The sequence below is a fragment of the Leuresthes tenuis genome, unplaced genomic scaffold (genome assembly GCF_036924035.1).
Source record: "Leuresthes tenuis unplaced genomic scaffold, fLeuTen1.0.hap1 SCAF_16, whole genome shotgun sequence".
In the NCBI taxonomy this organism is placed as follows: domain Eukaryota; kingdom Metazoa; phylum Chordata; class Actinopteri; order Atheriniformes; family Atherinopsidae; genus Leuresthes; species Leuresthes tenuis.
Window position 1 is genome coordinate 11,207,022 of NW_027325370.1, and position 22,555 is coordinate 11,229,576.

The 22,555-nt window shown below is 40.6% G+C and overlaps 1 protein-coding gene across 7 annotated transcripts in view; it reads left to right on the forward strand.

Moving 5' to 3' along the window:
• Nucleotides 1-22,555, forward strand: part of prdm16 (PR domain containing 16) — a 171,982-nt gene that overhangs the window by 75,329 nt on the left and 74,098 nt on the right. For all 7 annotated transcript variants that reach the window (XM_072366450.1, XM_072366449.1, XM_072366452.1 and 4 more), the window contains exon 3: nucleotides 18,152-18,199. In XM_072366450.1, the coding sequence (XP_072222551.1) occupies nucleotides 18,152-18,199 (48 nt within the window). The remainder of the gene's footprint in view (nucleotides 1-18,151; nucleotides 18,200-22,555) is intronic.

Here is a 22,555-nt window from a genome sequence, read left to right on the forward strand (position 1 = left end):
CAGACATATATTCACACACACAAGAGCACACATGCACACACACAAAACTGCGTGTGGTCCCACCGTCTCAGTCCTCACCATGTTTTCTAATGCTTCATCAGGTCCCATGGTCAGAGTCTTAGACTTAAGACTAATCTTTTAAATTCCTCACTGTCTCAGTCCCTTTTGTCTCATCAGAAGTCATTTGTCCACCTTTTTCGCTTTCTCTTGTGCAGTTTCCTTTGTAAGGTTTCCCCTCTGTGTGACACCAGGGGGTTGGTTGTTTTCTTTCCCATCTTCCTCTCTCTTTTTATTTTCTTCTTTCCTCTCCTATTCCCCTTTGCATAATTCAAATCAGAATTCCCATGTGAGTACCATGCTCTTGACCTAGCTTAGAAAGCTTCTGATTGCTTTAATAGCAGTCCTTGGACTTAGAAGGTGGGTGTCTTTAAGGAACTCTGGTGAGAACGGTGTGTGTTCTGTGCGTACTACCTAAGGGTGGTTGATTAGAACTGACCTCAAGAGTGTCAGGAGAAAAAAGAAGTACCAAAATGCAAAGTGAGCGTGTGTGCTTGCATAATGGGGCAGAGAGGAGTGCAGCAAGGTCAAGTAGAACAAATGGTCAGTGGAGTCAGCTCCACAAGTCTATAACAGCACGAAAAAGACACATCACGTGCATATGCATTTTCAAGGGGCATTGATTACTTTGAGATTAGAGAAATAAGGGTGTGATGGAAAAAGTTGCCACTTGCAGGGTTGAGGTAAACACTTTTGGTTAAAAGTGGGAAGCTCTCAGATTAAGATAAATGTCAGTGCCATTACTTAAAAAAAGATGTTTTTTCATCTTACTATTGCCAAGTAAGATATAAAGTATAAGCTGGTATACACAAAAGCATAAAAGCAAGCCACCATGTTGTGCAGAAGAGACACAAATGTGCACAAGGCTAAGTCATTCAGCAGTGGGATTGCCCTTGCATTAGCCAAAGTCAGGAGCCCCAAAGTGAGCCCAGCTAAGATTGGGGTGAGGCCTGTCAACCCAAAAGATTGAGTTTGAATTAGGCCCACTATTCAGAGCTACTGAAAGGAGTTCCTGAGCCTCCTATTCTCTGCTAGCAAATTGGGAGGAAATCTGGCTATTGTGCAAAGTTTTGAAGAGGCTGCTGGTGAGGAGGGGGCTCCACACTGTGCTTACCTATAGATGAGACTAGAGACAAAGGATCCTGGGACATCCAGGAGAGGCTTTGAAATCCCTCTTGGCTAGCGACGGAGGCGGCTTGGAGTAGCTCCCGGTGTGGAAAAGGTCAACAGTGCTCAGTCTGTGTAGACACCAAATGGAAAGAGATTAAACTTGAGTTTGCAAGAATAATAATAATGAAAATAAAAAAACCATAAATGATTAGAAAAAAAGTGAGTGTGATTATTTTAAAAAATTGCTGGAATTTTTGCTTGATCATCATCAAAACTTAGACAAAGACGTCCATTTACTGTAGAATTCTGATTTCTGTTGTTTTCTTTTGCCATGAGAGCAGCTGGGCTTTTTATGTGTGTGAAAAGACTAAAATCAAAGCACCTTTTTATGGTGAAGATGATGATGGAACACTTTGATGGATGAGGACTACTGTGACCTTTGTTGATTTGTATATGCCTTCATGCGGTTTTTTTGTATGAGAGAAAACAGACAGTCCTTTAGGCTAAATAGTAAGCGTATCACCAAACACATGCACACAGACATTGGCAGTGTTACACTGCAGCTACCCTCTTCTCGATCAGCAGCGCAGCCCAGGGCTCTTCCGGAGTTCCTCACCCCAACAAGAGTCTGAGTCCCCCTTCCCGTGCAGCCTACTATACTAATGCCAGCCCTCTCTTCTTATTTTTGCTCTTCTCTCTGTGTGTGTCGCTCTCTCTCATTAATCAATGTCAAGCTGCCCAACAACAAGGCCAGCATTCTTTCTCTGCTTGCCTCCTTCAGTTCCTTGTATATGTCATTGTGACCCTCCCCCTCCACCTCAGCGGCCACCATCATCCTTTCACATGGCCGCAGAGCTGAAACCCAGGCCCACTTTGCCAACATGAAAGGTTGCTCAGCAAAAGGAAGAAGGAAAAAATGAGTAGGAGGCATTTCTGTCATTTCTGTTTATTCTTCCTCCCTTTTTGCTTCCTTCATGGAGCTGGTGGCAAGAATAGGATGCAGCTAACGTTTACATAATTCATGGAAGACACAAGAAAAGTTTGGATGGAGTCGTCATGGGCGGTGAAAGGAAATGTATGCCCATCTTTGTGCCTCTGAATCTATCTTCCCAGCTCCTCTCCATTTGTCAGCACTCACACACAGTCATTGTCCAATGTTCGTCATTAACCTCTTGTGAAAATTAGCCGCTACTACCATCAAGACTTGTCTCCATAGGAAAATAATAATTTCATCATGTCTTGGTAAAACAGAGAAATGGCTGTTTCTTTGGCAGCTTTTTGCTGATGATGAAATTTTGATGGATACATCAGAAGTAAAAGTCATTCATGTTCCGGGCTTTAGTAATCAAAGGTAGAGGCACGACTTTGCTAAGATGAAATCAGACAGAGGGATGCTAATGATTATCATTTTTTCCCTATTTCCCCTACTTGTCCATTTTATTTGTCATCAACTGCATTTCTCCTTTTTCCCACTTATTTTTCCACTTTTAACCTGAAAACAAGTAAAAGCGATCATAGACCATCCTATCACTAATACCCTTTTTAAATACTTAACTGTCAACGTTTACATTAAATAATGAAGCTGCTTCTCGCTAGAGCTCATCGGCATGCTGTTTGTTTACGAAGAAGCAGATTGCCTCCAAATCAGCAGTCATTTGAGGGGGAGCATGTGCTTAGAGAGCCTTTCTCTCTTTTTGCCCTCCCTTGCAGAGCATCTGTATGTATTTGTTGTACTAATGAAGGGAACAAAAGTTTCCGGAGGCCCGATGGATGGGGGAACTGTTTGTAAGGGTAAGTGGCCATGGAGTAAGCTCTGCTGAGTGGTCAGTAGCCATTATGAGGACACACAGAGAACAGAAGGAAGTCAAACTGTTTCCTCCTTCATTTGGCCGTTTTTTCCCCCTAAATCGCATCGCAAGCTTCATCCATAGATTATAGATGACCGTCCCTCTTATTCCTATCAAAAGCTTCTACTCCCTAGAACTCCAGGGTCATTTGCATATTCTTTGCAGATCAGTGCGTACACAATCACCATACACACTCAGACTGCTGTAGCAGTCCACTCAGTTGCCCACTCAACTCAGATAATCTGTCTTTTTCATCTTGGTCAGTTGGTATCAAGACTTGAAGCTCTCAACCTTACCTGCAGACCTTGTCATAAACGCATACATACAGACAGACACATTCGCTGTCACTCCCACTGAGACCTTCACCTCCAGGCAGCAGAAATGGATTTGTTAAGAGTTGGAGTGGAAAGAATGGATGGATGGTGAGATCAGGGAAAGGGCATGGAAAGAGGATAAGAACAAGTAGTGCAGAAGAGACAGTGAACAGTAAATTACTTTGCCAATCAATCTTACCCCTGGGTAGCCTTGATGAAAACTGTCCAAACTTTTCCTGCGTACTAAGTAACCCTCCTACAGTTTGTCAGTGGAGGGCTGGGAAATAGGATTGACAAATAAGTGGCATGATTAAATGTTGCCAGGAGCAGAAAGGAGAAAGGAGAGAAAAAAGAGAAACGGGGAGGTTAAGCTGAAGAGAGAGCATGCTGTATGTGGGAAGGGAGATTTTCCTTTTAAGAAAAGGGAGAGATGTGCAATGGGCATGGAAATTGATACTTATTTAGTAGAAAACACAAAGAGCTTCTAAGGAAGCTTTGCACTGAGGAATGCATCTATTTCTCCTCAGTTTGGATTTGGTGGGTTCTGAGACACACACATACATACTTTTTATCATTGTGTTTTATGATACGCCTAAGCCTTAATCTATAACTATATTTTTCCTTTAGTGCAGAGCATTTTGGTCCCTTCAAAATTGTTGGACTTTGAGTATAATTTTTTCAGACCCCACAAATATAGTAAAACAACCTTCCCCTTCAATTCTATCTCCACTTTCCTCACACTCACACAAGCACACACCTTGGCTGATGGGTCCTCATGGGTGACATGACAGGGTGACACGCTGTGACTGAAAACACGTGACTCCTCCCAGCCAAAGCAGAGCGCAGTGATCTGCAGCTGCCTAACATGCACAGAAACACACTTTTAATATTTCCTTTTTTTGCAACAGTGGCAACAAGTGGAAGATCCCCCACACTCAACAGCAAAGCACGTACACACAAACACACACACGCAGCCACATGCACCCATAGAAGTTTCTTTACACTTGTTTTCTGGCAACTTCGAGAGTGTCTCTGCCCAGAACTGTGAAGGGAGTGTGAGGGCTGTTGGGAATGTTAATTTGGTAATTTGTTGTTTTATATAAGCACGGGAGGGATAGTGGTGGTGCAGCAAAGGCAGCACACACAGTCGGTGTATTTGTCTAGTGGGAAGGGGGTTGTGGTTGAAGGAGAGGGTAATTCTGGGTGACAACGTCCACCTTAGTGATGCAGATGACTCCCAACCAAGTTATTTTTCTTAGAGAGAATCAGGCAAAAATACCATGACGGTTGGAGAGCAAAAAGCGCCCCATGCCCAAAGAAGGTATTAAGATGTCTCTGATACATGCCTGCCCTCCTCCCCCTCTCTCCCCATGTCTCTCAGTCACTCTCCCTCTCACTCCTAAATCTGGGATGGTGGCCAAGTGCCACCAAGGACACTAAGGCTAATAAATCATCCTCGTTTCAACATCTGTCCAGTCCCAATGGGCTGCCCACTGCCGTTACCCCACCCCTTGTGAAGATGGGTCCTTGGCTTTATTCCTCTTTTAGCATCCCTCCATACTCCCCCAGTGACACCCCTCCCAGACAGACAAAACATCTATTGTTCCATGTCCAAGTGAAGAAGAGACCCTCTTTTCCCCTCTTTGACAAAAGACGTCTGAAGCCAAGATGGGACTGCCAGCCGAGATGCCTGGGACCCGGCAGGGGTGCCCCCTCTCCCCCTTCTACATTTCTCCCGCCCTCTGGTTCATCCATCCCTTGCTCTCACTCTTTTTTTAAACTTTTTAATACTCCCCTCCTGTGGGGGTCACTCACTCAGCTCACACCCCACCCTTTTCATCACGGTGAACTCTCAGCCCTGCATAAAGACATCAAGTGACAGCAGTGAGAGAAAACAGCCAGATTTGGCAGAAAGAGATATTCGACATGGCTGTCAGTGGCCATTCTGCGTGCCTTTTGTTCACTTGGATGTAGTTGAAATAGATAAATAAACAGTCATAGGCTGAAAAGCAAGGATCAGAAGCTTGTCGCATTTATTCATATTGAACGGAGAAGAAAAAGAGGCAAAAACCTGCCAATTAAGAAGAATGACACAAAACACAATTCACAGTAGTTAGATTTGTTTTCATGACTGAGGCTAAAAACTAAGCTATTCAGTGGCTTTCTGTGGTTTGTTCTAAAGATGGCAGAAGGTCTTCAGCATTGTGGGTGTCTCCCTGAGGCGGAGATGATTTGGGAAATTGTCTGTAGACTCATCAGTTAAGAAGCACTCTCTCCACGGTTACACACAAGGCTTCATTTACTGTGAATGCACAGGACTTTTTCCCAGCACCTCCAGCTTACCCCCAACAACAGGGAGTACCTCCCATAATGGGGCACGGGCCAGGCTACAAATATATTCACAGGACTTTCTGAATTAAAAAGAGCAACCTCAGACCAATTTTGCAAATTTAAAACAAATTCAAAAGACTGGATTTTGCTGTTTCTGTTTATATATTCCAGCTGTGCCCTGGGAGAAATATTTATGATAGTAATTACTTGACGGTGGTATCCAATAAATCTTTTAACAATATTTTGTCTTACCTTCATTTTTTTACTGGTGAGCCTCAAACCTTCAAAACTTAACTTTATGCAAATGTTTTCATTTTTCTGAAACTACTCAAGCAGGGAAGACCATTTACCATTGAGGTCCTTTGATGAATTAGTCAATTAGTGTTGGTGGCATTTTTTGTTTCATATTTTATTCAGAATTATGTAGATTGAGGCACTGTAATTAATGGTTTTGTGTGTGTGTTTGGCTCATTATGCATGAAAATACATTTGCCTTTAATTCAGAATTTTGAGTGTTAGCTCATTAAATGCGACAAGTTAGGATGTGAAAACATCTCCATAATATGTTTTTGTCTAGTTCTCATTTTGACTATATGTGGTTTGGTCTTAGCAGTTCCCCTCAATGTAGATATGGTCAGCATAACCTCATAACAAATAACATTATTTGGAAAAATGATATCCTCCATAATACAATAAAAAAAGAACTGTAATCTGATTTTCCACTCCAAACCAAATCGCATTCCTTCACAGCCCCTCAAAACATTTAGATTTCCAATTAGCCACAGAGAAGAATGGCTAATTTACCACAGCATGCAGGAGCCTGATGTCTCAATCTGCTGGGTGTCATTGCTGTGAAAAGAAGTGCTCAGTACTCATGTAGGCGCGCTCACCCTTACAAAGACACACAAGCTCATAAAGAAAACATGCTTTACTAACTATGAAGGTTAAGAACAGATCAAATAGTATGAGGAGAACAAGTCTTAGTTTTAATTGAATCAATAAAGAAAGTTTAGAAAAAAGTTTAGAAAAAATTTGAAGAGTCCTTTTGAAGCACAAGAGCAGCAGGACAGACAGCAGCTCAGTAGTGGCCCCAGATTGACTCGTCTCAGAGTGGGCAGGCAGCGAGCTCCTCCACACAACACCCACATTGTCTGCTGCGCCAACAATCCAGAGCAAGACTCTGCTCCTCAGGGGGCTGCCGGAGACGAACACATTATAGATACATGTTAGCCTTGGCCCGACCCTCTATATACTGTGTGAGGCATTCAGCGGAAGAGAGAAAGAGGAAGGAGGGAGGAGATGAGAAATGAAATGCATATGGAAGTTATTGAAAGCTATGAAACGGATAAGTCTATCCGACAGCTTAACAGTCTCCAAAAAACAGTCTTAAAAAGCCTTATATAGAGAGAACTCATATCACTTTTACATCTACTGAATTTGAAATACTGTGAAACTAAATATACGGTTTCTGCTCAGGGGGTAAGAAGGAGAGGGGAGGGATGCTATTTTGTGTAACAGGACATTTGTAAGAACTGGCTTTATAAGTAGTTTTGGCTCTAGCTGACTATCAAATTGATGATCTTTATGTTGAGGCACCCCTCTTGTCCTGATAGGAAACCTCAAAGATGCAGAACTAGCATGCTGCATCATGGGTGATTGCAAATGTCCAAGCGACCCTGACAGGGAGAGCAACAGAGAGATTTGTGGAATGGTCTAACTCTCCGGCACTCTTTTTCTGAGCCTGCTGCTAAACATGCACATTTCCAGCATAAAATGTTGTTGTTTCTGATCTATCACTTTGATGTCAATAACTAGAGGCTGGCTGACTGACACTCCCCACTCTGTGGATCTGCAACCAGTCTCCCATTCACTTAGGACTCATCAGTGTCATGTCTAGAGCAAGTCTTTATCTTGCCCTGCGATAACACTGTTAACAAGAGTAATGTGCAGCGCAAAGGAGCCAGTGGAGCTGCCACTGTCAGGGTGAGTAAGTGAGGTCGAGGGCTTTTATCATCCAGTGTCGCTGCACTAAATGCACCCCGGCTTTACTTTATGGTCGTCATACTCTCATGCAATGTCTCCTTTATTCTCAGTTAAATCTTTTGTCCATCTTTTTAGTTTCCTGACCCATTGCTGTAGTTCTCTGCTCTCCAATGTTAACAGTGTCGGGGAAAAAGAGGGAAAAAAATCTGGGCAGAAGTGAACAGGACCTTCTCTCCTCATGTGCCTCAGGGAAAACACTGGTGTTATTTTAGAAATCACACTGTTAAAGATTAATGTGGGCCTGGAGGAGTGTGTCATCGTTCTTTAACGACAGGGCTGAGACGCTGAATAAAGCCAGCACTGTGTTCTATTCCACAGCCCAAGGACAGATAAGTTTCCCCTCACCAAGTTCACCACTGCTCTCCCTCCTTGTTTGTCAGGTAACTCTCTCCCTGAGACATCTTTTTCATGCCAAGAGCCAAAATTAGTTCATATCTGATGAGTGAATCTAAAATCCAAAAATCCAAATCTTCCCCTTTCCATTTTTTAATACACCAAGGGAAGGACAGCATATGCTCTGGCTTTGCTGGTATAAAAACAACAAAAATAGGTCAAGGGGGTATTCGCAAACATTTTCTTTGGTGATTGCTCTTGTTAGATGACTAATGGAAAGTCCCAGATCCAAGTTGTGACCATGCAGCTCCCCCAATAAAGTCATCTGTCATCATCCCATAGACAGGCCAGACAGACAGACAGCTGTAAACTTGGGTTCAGAGACCAAGACTGCGCATCCTATCTGTACTATCGTGCCTTTATTAATATAATGGCCAGGATGATAGTGATAGCTGCATATCAAAAAAATGGTATTGCAGAAACCAGTGAAGAAAGTAATGATAACAGCTGTTAACAGCTGATGATGCCAGTGATAAAAACCTGTGAGGTCTGATGAGTCTTAAGTCTGAGGTGTGCATATGGGACTTAGTATTCCTTGCTGAAGGACTCTGCTGATAATGGAAGTGTTCGATAAGCCTGGGATCATCAATCTTAGTGACGGAGATAGTCGCTGCTTCACACTAATAGTGTTGTAAAGAATGTTCACCTTATATAGCCCAGCTAATAAACTAATTTGTGATGAGCCCGAAGGTCAGCAGATTGGATATATTCATATTCGCCTGCATATTAGATATGTTTTTTATTTTTGACAGAGAATTTGACAGTTTCATATACTTGTGATGAAGAGCTCAAATTGGGGAAGATTGATACAGATGTGTCATATTTGGTCAGGTTTTGTTTACATGTGTCATAAGAGTGAGTGAACTTTGGAACAATATGTAATATCTGTAATAATATAGTGTCTGTCTGATATTAAAATAGTTGGCAGTGTTTTGGACCTCAAAGTCCACTGTTAGACAGTTTTTCAATTCAGTGCCTCAGGATAAACAGCAGCATCATATCATCCCTTTTGCAACAACATTACCACACATTCTTTTGAAGTCTGAAACATCCCTGAAATTATCAAAGTCAGCGACACTTCAACTCATCATGCATTTTGATGGCAAAAACATCAGACAATGGCCTTTGTACGAGGGAGTGGACTTGCTACATTATCTCCACTCATAACTTCTTCGAAGAGTCCTCAAGGCCAAACTCCAAAGATGTTACTGTATCATTGTCAAGCAGTAGTGGACAACCAGTTTTACCCATCCACTGCTGGTTTCAGACTTGAAGACAGTTACGGAAGCTGGACAGTAGTGAAACATGCTGTTACAATGTTCTGGGACGTTGCAGCCATAATTAATTTCATTAGCCATATAAATCATGACAGCTTGACATTTATTGTAAGGGTGATGGGTTCATCTTGTGGACTTGGAGACAGCGCTTATGGTGATAAAAGTTGCTATCTCTTGAGAACAAGCACAAAGTTTGAGTACAGAAAGACAGAGAAGAGCACGAAGGAACAAAAGAAGTTTCTGTGCAGCGAAAACTTCAACTGAGAAAATCAATGAGCACAGTATGTTGGATGATTCATTTACACTCTGGGGTAAATTTTTCATGTCTTTGTGTCATATAGCTGCTTTAAAAATGTTGCTACTCTTCAAATTTATACATTTTTCAGTATTTAATTTGAACTTTGCTGTGTATTTTGTGTAATTTGTTGAGTATGGCCCTTTCCAAAGATCTCCATCATAAATAGTGTCAGTAAATAATCTAGCAAGGAGAGTTGCTGTAGAGGAAAGAACTGTAGAGGCTTTTATACCATTGTATGGAATGTATTTAATTGTGCATGCACTTAATGGCTGGTGTATTAACAGAATCTGAAAACAACCAGTCATCATGATTTAGAGTGATTATAAGTATTTGGTAATCAAGTTTGTTTTCTTTTGTTTTTTTTCCCCTTTGTATTACACAAATGCAAAATTTCTGGCCACAACAGTAAAAGAAAGCATTTATAGCCAATATCTCCAGACAGTATCTTTTGGCAGTAGCAGCTGGCTTAACTTCCCTGGTCTTTATACGTTTCCACCGTGTAAATAATCTGATGGGCCACCAAAAGAAATCACAAGGATAAACAGCGCACTTGTTACAGTCCATTTGTTATACACAAATGCTTTTTGTCCTGTATCTCCACATCATATTCAAAATAATACACATGCTAATGGCAGCTATCAGGACTATTAAGCCACTATTATTATTTTTGGTATTTATACCAAGTACGTGAGTGGAAAGTGCATTTGAATGTATCCTTAGAAAATGTTTTAAGTTGTTGTACTTGACTTACTTGTGGCATTGTAGAATGCTGAATCAGTTAAGTAAATGTTGTGTCAAAAACACCCTCTTTCATTCACATTGTGAACCTTTTTACAGTATGGAAAGGATGCTTCCACATTTAACAGATGTACCAATGTATATCTGTTTAATGACATTTTTGTTCAAAAGTGTATTTGGACATGAAAAGAAATAAAAAATGCAAACTACCAGTCTAACAAAGAGTATCCCATAAACACTGGGATCTGTTTACTCTTTCCGCATACCGTACATGCTACGCCATTCATTTCTGTCCTGCAAATGACCTAACATCTAAGCTCCATGTCTTCACTGTAAATGCAGAGGCCACATGTACAAAAAGACTATTGAGAGAATAAAGACAGGTTAAAGAGTGTGGACACTGATACTTGGGATACATAAAGGACACAAAACCTTGAGGAAATGTTGATCTGCATAGCTATTACTTCTGTAATTACTTAACAGCTCTTTTGTGTGTTCAATTTGTCACCGTTTGGTACATCATATCAACCTTATATTTCCACTCTGCTGCACAAAAACACATACCATACCTTTGTGCAAAAAATCCACAATCAAGTGTTTCTTGTTTATTTTTGCTCTAGAAGTCTCATTGGTGAGTCACTCTGTACAGCTTTGGCCTTCTCAAGCACCATCATAATCATGTTGTGGAGGGATTGACCTCAGTATAAACCTTCGAAGTCCCGAAGAAAGCTCCTCCTTGTCCTAGGGAGCAACCCATATATACATGCACTTAGCCTCTAAGTCACTAGAGACTTTTCACTTCAATGTTTGGGCCTGAGCCTAAACTCCTTCTTTATATGTGCGAGTGTGATCCGAAAAATGCAAAAGAACCACAATATGGATTTTCAGGAGTATATCTGACTGAGTTACTCAAACAGTCCATACAGAGACTAATAAGCAACCATAAAAAATGCCTGTTCGTGAGCAAAAAACTTCCTTGAGCAAATTTATTAATATTCATATTTATTCTCTGTCTTAGACAGATTTTAAAATGGGTCCCCCTACAATTGTTTGAGCAAACCTATCCTTTCATTACATATACATTAGTTTTGCAGTAATGGAGAGTGAGGAGACATTGAAAAGCTACCGTCTGTTTATGTAAAAAAAAATATTCAAATGGTGTAAATATTTAGCCAAATCTCGATAAACTATATGCAATTTACTCTCCAGTTGTCAGTCGTCACATGACAATATCTCAGTGGTTGCTGTCCAGAAAAGCCCTGATGTGATGAGAGAGCCCTCTTTCTGTTTTTTTGTTATTTTCTACCTACTAAAAGGAATTCCTGGTTTGAATTAGAGATTCATACTGGCACTAGACAGAGGAACAGACAGTGTGGTCTTGTATATGTTTCTGAATACACCGATTCAGTTTGCAAGGGGAAATACAGATGTGAAACATATGACACTGCCGAGCTGAGAAGGCAAAATCAGATTTCAGATTTATGTAATGCGTAAATGTAAACATTCATATATGCATTGGGGTGTGGAGGCATCTTGCTCAGCTGAGATATGTGAAATGAAAAGTAGATGCGTTCTGACCTTTGATTTGATCTATATGCCCTCAAGCCAAGACCTTAAATCTTACAACCATAACCTCTGGCTTGCTAAGAGGAAATATGTGTCATCGAAAGAATAGGAGATCATTAAAAATAAAGCAATATTATATTTCTTCCTGCTGCCATGTGTCAATAAACTGCAGCCTTTATCAAAATGAAGAGGGAATATGTAATATATCATTATCTGAAAGGCAGCCGCTACCGATGCTGTGTAGGCAATCCTCTTAGTCCAAAAGTAAGGTTATTTATTGGTTCTCAACCCAGCAGCTGTCACAGCACCTGCAAGTGGAAGATCTATTGGCGCGCCCCTATTCACTTATGATTATTACTGATCATCTGCCCAAATGACTTATCAATAAAGCAGAGGCCAAGCAGATAATTTATCTGTATGGTTCTGTCGATATCAAGTTCAGAATCAAGAGCCTTAAAAGGATAAGGACGTCAGGTGATGGATGGTCATACATGGGTCCTATGAAAATATGACCCTTTTAATAAATTTGCAATATCCTGCTCTCCTCCTCCTCACCCAGCCTCCCCTTGCATTCCTCTAAGTCTCTTCTCATGAAAGCAAGCTTATTTCCCAAGGTTTGTTTGCTGAGTAATTGCAAAGCTCAATTTGTAACATCACTTTCCTGCAGAAAAATAACTTCAAACTCTTCAACTGTCAGGTGTATGAATGCAAATATTTGATCTGCTCATTTGTGCCAAGTGTTTGGCACCTCTGCTGCATGTCTATGCAGGATCTGTGAATCATGCAGGACACTGAAATGATGAGACAAGCCTGTCCGGGGTCAATGCAAACCCTGCCAGGAGATTTCACTATGGCATTTTCTTCATAAATCACACAAAGACTCTCAGGACATACAGGGTCAAAGCTTGTTCTGTAAATATCAGCCGCTTGTATTTAACAAGTGGCCGTGACTTTTCAGAGTCGCACAATAGTTCTGAGTGTTTGCCTTCCAAATCTAACCTTTGTGCACTAAGCTCTATCTTGCCTGTAGTTCTCAGTTCCGTCACGGGCCGCACCCTGACCCATCTGGATGTAGGGTTGGGTAACAGAGTTAGCTTTAGCACCATGTGATAAGTGTCAAGCAAATCTGATCTCCGATGTGTCTTTTGGACAATGCATTCCTTTGGTATTTATTTTTGCTTGTACCAATGAACTGTAGAATTTGATCACATTAAGCATCACAACACAGTGGGAGAATAATAAGTAGGCAGTGATTTTATTATAATCATAATTAATAATAAGTATTGAGAGCAAGTGAAAATTTGCTATCAGCAATGCCCTTTATGTTTCGCTTGGTCAAAACATCTCAGGTCTTCCGCCTATTAAAGGCATCATAAAAATATTCTCTCTGATGGATGCCTAACTTCCTGGTATTTAGTGGTACAAATTACAGCCCTGTTTCCCTTTTCTCCAGCCTTAGTCTTCTTACTTCTTAACCTAAACTTTATGAGGAACTTCATTGTTGAGGCTTGTTTTTAAGAAGTTATAGTCCTGGTCTTGTTTTGGGTCAGCTGTCAAAGGCCCTATCTCAGGGAAGTCTAGAAATAGCTGCATTTTACACCCTTTTAAATGACAAGCCAGGGAAAGATGTGGAGCCACAAGCAGGCACTATCTGACTTGATGCTAAAAAGCAGACTGGATTAGACATGTTTCCCAAGTCAAGCAGTCTCTGGCAAGCAATTGTAAAAGGTTGTTATCAAGGATTTCAAATGATAGCAATGGACTACGGAGTAAAAAAAAACACTAGAGACTTGTTCTTGCTGTTCTCTTTCTTCCTTTTTTGGGGCAGCGGTGTTGTTTCATTGATTGGAAAGTGTTCTGATCAGATTTGCCAGTCTCTTGGAGTCAGAGGAGTCACATCCATTTGTTGAGATCATGTTTGACATGATGGTTACCTCCTATTTTAAAGGCTCCAGCAATGAGAAACAGAACCTCCTCTTTCATTTATCAACCTTTTTTCTCTTTCTCGCTCTTTGACACAAATTCACTTTCTCTGCAGATTATTATTCAACACAACCCACAGTGAAAGACTGATTTCTCTCCAATCTATATGTCAAAAAGATCAATAACCCATCCGGGGCATTGCCACCACAATGAAGTTCTGTCAGTGTGCCAAGAAGCTGCAAAAGTTCCCAATAAATGCTTAGCAAAACTTTCAATTTGTGGCTTTCTTGGTGTGGCTCTTGCAGCCAATGGGTTGTCAGTCAGGGCTCTGGTTCAAAAAGTCTTGAGGTTTGTTTGCTGCTGGTTCTTTTTGGAAACTTGTGGCTTTGTGACATCCGCAGCCATCCGTTGGGCCATGTAGCTGTATTGCCTCACATTATCCAGAGTTGAGCAGAATTGTTTTTGGCAACAGAATGCTAACATTTTCCTACGGTGCAAATCTCCAAGTGGGGCCCTCTTCTTCTCTTCCAGTGGATGATGATGAGCAAGCTCGAACGTTCTCCTATACTGTGGTTGCTACGGCTACTTACTCAACCTTCTCATTGGTGAATTGTGTGACTAGAAGATTGCTGTTTGGTTCATTCTTTCAAGGACTGACTTTAGCTTTGCGTGCAAAACCACCACATGCACTTAATGGGCCTTGAGTAGAAACCCATCTTTGGGGCATTTCCGCTGTTTTTTTGTATCAAATGAGTTCTAGAAAAAAAAAAAACTACCCAGATCTTGCTCTGTCCTATGTTTTAAGCTTTGACAGATCTTGTAAAAACAACAAGGCAGTTCACTCACTGTCTCTCCCCACATTGTGTTTTTTTTTTTGTCTGCTTGGTCATCATGGCATGTCAATAGAAATGGTGCAAAAGTGGTGTTGAAAAACTCCTGAGTCTGTCCAATAACAAAAGCAGTGCAATGAAACACTAATAATGGTGGGGTTTTCCCTCCCTCTCGCCCAGGGTGAAAGCACACACTGCAGACATGATGAGATACACACACACAGGCACACGCACACGCAGTCTTGCATACACAAACACACACGGTTACGTATATTCCTAATGAGGGCCTGGACAGCTCTTGGTGGAAGGATTCTGCAGGTGGCTGCACTTTCATCAAGCCACGACTGGATTTGTTTATGTTTGAGGTCATATGGGCCAGAGAGAGAAGTTTGTGTGCCCAGACACACATTTACACACTCTGTCTAATTACGCTCACTTCAGTGTTTTCTCTTTTCCATAAGCAATATTGACAGTCGGCATTTAGCAGGCTAGATATAGAACAAATGAACAATTTTACCTCTCTCTGTATAGTGGAAAATCTGTCTCTCTCAACATAGGCCTGTCTGTATTTGGATCTGTCTCACAACCCCAGAGGAAAAGTCACTTTGAGATGACGGTGACACGTGCAATAAATCATAGCTCTGACGGTCGGTGGCCAATCACATTTTCCTTCCCTAATTAATAGCTTATTTATTTGTTTGGTGGGGTTCTGCTGCAAGGTTAGAGTATCCTGTGTTTGTGTTCGTCTGGTATGAGTCTGTGTGTACTTACAGTAAGCCAGTGTTGAAAGACTGTCTCCACCTGTCTTTGTTTTGATGTTATTGTCATCATTGCACGTTCCCCTACTTTTCACAGAAAACCATGTTAACTAGCAGTCTTTAAATTAAACTTTCAACAAATGAAACTCATTTGGTCACTTGTCAGTTGGCATACTATCTAGATTGGAAATACACTGAAGTCAAAGACAGGAAGCTTCATAATTAGCATATTTCTGACAATGAGCTCAGTGTTTCTGGACCCAAAACTAGAGCGCCCACACAGTCCCGACCCCCCACCTAAAGCTGAAACACATTAAGGCATCAGTAAAACCACTCATGTCTGCTTGCATGTCTTCTAGAGTTTTAGGTTACTCTTGCACAATTTGATACACACACATATTTACACTTGGCATGTAGCTGAGCAGAGCAGGGGGAAAGTCCAGAAATTGTCCTGTAGCTGTTGAGCGCCTGGTAGCATTTTAGATGACCCAGCCAAGCTGTTGGTTTTGTAAACTGTTGCAGCTGGTTTGGTGCATTACAAGAAACGGGAGCCCACCCCCTACCCCAACCCCTCTCTCCTACACGCTCTGTTTTACTGTCAATGGTATTTCTATGTTTAAAGTTCACAGGCACATCTTTTACCTCCAGAGAAGACATATTTACCTCATTTATCTTTCTCTCTAGTAAATCGTCATCATGAAATCCTTTTAAACAATTGAGGGGATCATGCTGTGCACTCCACCAACTGAAAAAACAGATATAAATACTTTGCATTGTCTGTATATGTCAATTTTTGGAATCCTTCTTTATCCTTTAAACCACCGCAGAAGCATCTGTTGCCATTTTTTCTCATACACACACCCACTCAAGAGGCTGCAAAGGAGCTACAATTCTTAGCTATTGATAAATTACTTTATGCAACAGGTAGATAACAATTGTTTAACATAAACTACAGAGAGAGAGAGTCTTGGGATGTGGGAGCAGTGTTTTGTCCCTTTTCTATTTGATCATTAGTTAGTATTGTCATCATTAGGATTTTGCAACTCAACATAAACATTGACTTTTATAAAGTATGGAACTTTAACGCTCAATTTGCACATTTTGAAAATATGGGAGCTCCAGTGAGAAGTGTTTGACAGATTTGATAATATGTTTGCTGTTGTTTGTTTGAAGTTGATTTCAGGAACAGGATGCATCTGTAAAGCTTTAGATGTACAGTAAGTAGGTTGAGAACACTGTTGTAAGTATCTGTGGTATAATTACAACCATTTGGTGAGGCTTAGAAACACATCCCTTGACAGCTTAATGTAGGAAACCATGAAGTATGGTACATCCGTGCACATGCAGCCCATCTGGTTCACTGTTAAGTGAGGGGAGAGAAAACTACTGTGAGCTACCATGTTTTTAGATAACAGCTTTTCTGTGTACTGAGGAAAAATTAAGAAACTCAAACACAACTTAATATAGAGACACATGGGAGTATGCGCAACCTTAAGATCTCACTCACTGTTTATAATCACTTCCTGTGAATTGAGGCTTTGCACGGAAAGGTGCACAAAAGAAGTTTCTGTATGCCAAAATTCAAAGAATAGCCCCACAGTTTCCATGAAAGATTCCACAACAGATAAATGTCTCTTTCCCAATCACAGTGGGCCACATTGGTTTAGGAAATACAAACTTTAATATGTCAACTCAAATATAAAGGCTGCCAGTCTTGTCACAACACCCATACAACACACCTACTGTAAAAGGGCAGATGGTGAGGATAGGGCACAGGAAAAGGAAGGCTCGGATATGCTGTATGTCTGTGCTTGGAGAAAGTTTATAGGCATAATTTCACCTAAACTCAGTATGCCGATCCCGCACATTACATAAAACTGCTCTGAAAACAGTCTCCATCTCTTCTTTGATCCTCAATGGGCTTAAGGGAGAGGGAGAAAGGGACATAGAGACGAAGAGAGACTGGGTTACCGTTCTGTGTGAAACACCCTCTCATTGCAGCAGGGCAGTCCCATCTCTTCATCATACCCCCACTTCCTTCATTTCCTCTGGCAGACACTGGGAGCATTCTACCACCCATCTGCCCCCAGTAAATATTGCTTGAAGGCTTAATTATACACACATTCACTGACACATACACACACACACACACACTCATGTTCTCAGTGAAATTTCCTGCAACGCTGAAGCGTAGAATTAACGTCAAAATGCGGGGCATTCATTCATCCAAATGTGTGCAGTGTTATGTTTGCTTCTGGTTGTGTTTTTGTGACCTCTTAGTCCATTATTATGTCCCTCTGGTCATATTTGTAGCCCACAGGGTGTGTGTGATGAACTGTGAACACCCAGTGCTCTTGTCATCAAGCAGTGATGGTCAAAACAGAAGGCTGAGGCTCTTTCACAGTGCTGAAATCAATATTCTCTTTTATTGAGTCAATGAAGAGATTTTGTTCTTAAATCTGATATTCTTTTTTCTTTTTTTGTAGTGCCACAAAACTCTTTAAGAATTTACATATAGATATGTATGTTTTTGTATTATTACTTTATATTTTATAATAGCTATTTGTATTGGTATATTATTAGTTATATAATATAGTATTTTATATATAACCAACATTTTCATATCTTTCGATAGACATATATTTTTGCCTTTGTTTTTCTTGCAGATGATGAATGACCATGATGAAGACTCTCCTGACAACTGCATTAAAAAGGTAGGATAATCATATCTTTCTCTATCTTACTTTACAGCTCCCATTTGGCAGTCCGTTACGTAAAGTAACTATTCTTTTCTTTTTACGTCAACCATATCCAAGTCATAGACATGTTTACACATCAAAATAGTCATTCTATTGTGATTTTTTTTTTCTTACTTGAAATCTTAATCTGAATAATATTGTTGGCTTGGTCAATGCACTAGTCAGTTTTGACTAGTTCTAACCACCTGCAGAGCACATGTTCGAGCTTGAATGAATATACAACTTTTTACACTCTATTCGGTCGCAAGTATTTTAGTAACTAATAAGTCATACTTATCAGAGAGGGACAACAAACAATGATCTGCAATCGAGGAAGCTCCCTCTTCCCTCACACACTTGCTGGAACCGATACGTCTCATTGACCAGTCACTGACCACTTTATGAGGTGATAAATTTATTGAAGAAGCTGGGCAGTTTGTTTTTACGGCCAATGTCACCAGGTCAAGACAAAACGGCAAGAGAGTTCATGTCCATCTAATGGTCCATGAAAGAACAATGGCTGCTGTAGACGGCACACTCTTTCTGAGAAGTGCTGAAACCATGCAGGCAGAGCCCCAACTCAAAGTCAAATGACAGGGAGAGAGTTGAAATCAGTGACTGGAAATATGACAGCAATAAGTTATACAGTGTTTAGTAATATAGTGTGTTATAATATAGTTTTGTTGCAATCTGTTGGTTTCCTTAGCTAGGAAATTGTTTTTTAAATTGGCTTTGAATGTATGAATTGGATTAATTTTGAATTAAAGGAATTGGATTTGATTGGATTATGATTACAATAAATTGGACTCTAATTGACTTGAATTGGACTGTATCATTGAAGTACCTTGAGATGACATTTGTCTATACAAAACCAACTCACTTTAATAAAAACGATGTGTAAAAAATCAACATGGATGAACTATAGAGGTGCCTTGTGAGCAAACTTACCAAAATATTTCACATATAATCTACCTTGCTGTAATTTACAGTTATGACCAGCCTGGCTTTCAGAAGAAGAAAAACTCGTAAATTTCCCCCATTTGCATTTCAGGTCAAGGGTCTTGTTGCTGCACCTTCTATAAACAGACAGACCAGCAAGTAAATCACTGACTTCTTGGTTGATCTGAAATTCTACATTAGTCAATAAGCTTATTTTAAGAGCTGGCCGCAGGTGGTTTGGGCTGTTCCGAGTTCCCCACATGTTCATACAATGTGGAAAAACCTACTTGGTTTTACAAACTACCTAACCACCTTCCACACGAGACGCAGGCTCAGTCTCTCTCTCACACACACGAACACTCATGAGTACGTCTAGTTGTTTTGCGTACACACGTAACAGAAGCATGAAGTTTTACTCTACACACAGATGAAAGAACACAGACGTACACTTTGCCTACCTACCATATATAAAATCAGAACATATAAACATACGCAGAAAAACACTGGCTACATCTCATTATGCAGAGTGTGAGTTGCGGTCGGCCCTTGTTGGGCGGTGGCAGACCACATGCCTGTTATGAATATGAATGAAATTATGCATGAGCCATTCCCTATGACATGACTCATTCATCCACATGCAGTCACACATAAACATAGGGTAAGGGCATGAACACACACAAAAACACTGACTTCTCTTGCCTCCACCATGTCATTGCCACATTTTACACTTGATTAAAGCAGACTCTTAATTGAGTTGTAACTTGTGAATAAAGTAGCTCATTGCATGAAGATGTGTTTTTGTTACCATATGCCATAAGTTCTCAGTTGTTTCTGTGCTTTACAGTATAACATCTGGTGTTAATGTTTGTACGTATTACATACAGCATATTTTAAGTTGTCAAGAAATATCTACTAACCTCTATGCAATGCATTTTATAGCTGCTAGATTAAAATTATCTTGAAAAGATTATTTTCAAGCTGCCAGTTTCTGCAGGAAACTGTACAGGGATGGATGGGGGGACCAGATGAAAAGAGGATGTAGTAAGTTAATGATTTTAAATTTATTGTTATGGTAATTCAACATTATAATATGATTATGTACATCTTAAAACAAAAGCCAGAAGGTTAAACAATGACGAATTAACCAGTGTCTGAGTGACTAAATGCTGTTGCTTTAAGATATTGAGAAATCCAGCTATGTTATCTATCTCACGTCTGAAAAAGGAGGCGCTGTGTCAGTCTGAAAGGAAAAGCAAATAGGAGGAGCTGTTAGAGTCAGGGATAAGGTACCGGATAAAAGAGAAGCGGAGATATTATTGTAGCTTCTCCAGCACTCTTACTGAAAGCTGCTCAGAGCTGCCCCTGAAGCTATATGTGTGTGGATATGTGGGAAGTTTCACGACCTGAATTCATATCCTGTGCTTTCTGAGCCATATTGACTTTTACACATGTAACGTAAAGTCTCATGTATCTTCACACTACACACACACACAAGATAAAAAGACCTGTTATCTGAATCCCCTCTCTGCTTACTTCCTCCATTTTCTTCCACTTATTTCATCCCTCTCTGTTTCCCAGCAGACAGGATGGTGTTGTTGTAGCTACAGATTGTTATCGGTGGCTATCAATGATAGGATCAGGCATTGTTAGATTTAGTCTCGTCTGGCCATACAAAACAGGACTATCTGTCTGTTTAGCTGTCTAGGCCCTGCTTATGTATATTCAACCTCACACATAGTACATCCACTTAAGTCTATAAGCGTGTGAGCAGAAGTTAATAGGCTATCGGAGGACTTGAGTTTCCTTTTGGATTCCTTGGATTTAAAAGTGGTAGCTAGATACAGAGCAAGAAAAAGGAGACAGTGTCCGCTTTGTGTGTGTGCGTTTGTGTGTGTTAATCCTCATCTTCAGAGGAGCGCTGCTGTCCATGCCGACGTGTGTAAACACTCCGGCAGATCAGATGGCAGATAATGACTTCCAGATAGACACCCTCCATTCAACCAGCAGAGAAAATCAATGAGCACTGATTGCTTTTTTCCCAAGACGATCATCTCTCCCCTGAAGGCTGCTATCTATCTCTCTCTCTTTCTATCTCTGTTTTTTTCTCAATTTCTCATTCTCTCTCTTCAAGCCCCATTCATTCACCTCTCAATACCACCGAGATTGAATCAATTCATGCTGCTTTTCATTGGGGATTTGCTGTGAAAAGATGCAGGAATATCTCTTATAAGATGTTCAATTCCCGTAACTCCGTCTACTAGACTCCTTCTTTCTGATTTGTGTGGACATGTGTTCTCTTTCACCGATGAACTCCATGTAATGATGTACATCATTACTTATTATACTTTTAGTAAAGCACTTTAAGTAATCATCTGCATCATGATGCAAAGTTTGCAGTAAATATGCGCTGTGGATATGACATTACTAGTAAATGGGGATATGACAGGGGTTGATAGGAACTCTGACCTTTAAGTAGGTTTTTCCACTCAATGTTGAAAGACCGAGGAGCCAAATGGGGGTCAGCTGGAGTTGTGACTCTATGGGTGTGTGTGTGTGTGTGTGTGTGTGCAGTCACCAAATATCTTTCTACCCCCTCCAAATCAAGCCGGACAATTGAGTCTCTAAATACACAAGCTAAATAGCCCTAAATGCATGAGGGTTATTATGTGGACAGAGGGAGGCTCATGGGTCACAGAAGTGATCCAATGCTCGAGGCCATAGTTTACCCTCTGCCAACAGCACCACACTTCCCCATCTGTACCCCTGCTTAAATAGACTCATGATTGATTGATAATTATGATAATTTGTTTGAAATGATTATCTGGGTATTATAATCACTGCCACCCCAGTTTTCCACAGAGGCCAGTCATTTTTCATAATGCTGGACGTCACAAATGTCTCCTGGATACAGGGGTGGCTCTGTACATGTGCGTGATGGGTCAGCTTCACACCAGAAACTTTTCCTTAACTTTAGCGATGCGGCTGCATATGTAAATGCACCACTGCTTGCACGACAGTTTTTGAACCTTGAATAGTTAGAAGAGTTGAAGAGTTATGTGTAATCCATGGTTGATAAGATTTGAAAAGTAAAGACATGAAAGTTGCCAGGCTGTAACATTTGAACTGTCACATTCAGTTGCTGAAAATGATTATTATTGTCAGTCATCATCACAACAGGTAAGATTTTTAATGTCAATGAAATATTGTCTTCAAACTGAAACTGCGGCAAAAGGTCTATTGTTACTCAAATGAAGTCAATCTGATGACCAACAACTGTTTTTTTCTCTGTTTTTTCAGAGAATAGCTTCAGTGACGCTTACCCCAGAGAAAATTAGGCACCACACCAAAACTCTAGCTGCCTCGCAGCTGCAAACGTTGATATGCTCTCCTCAC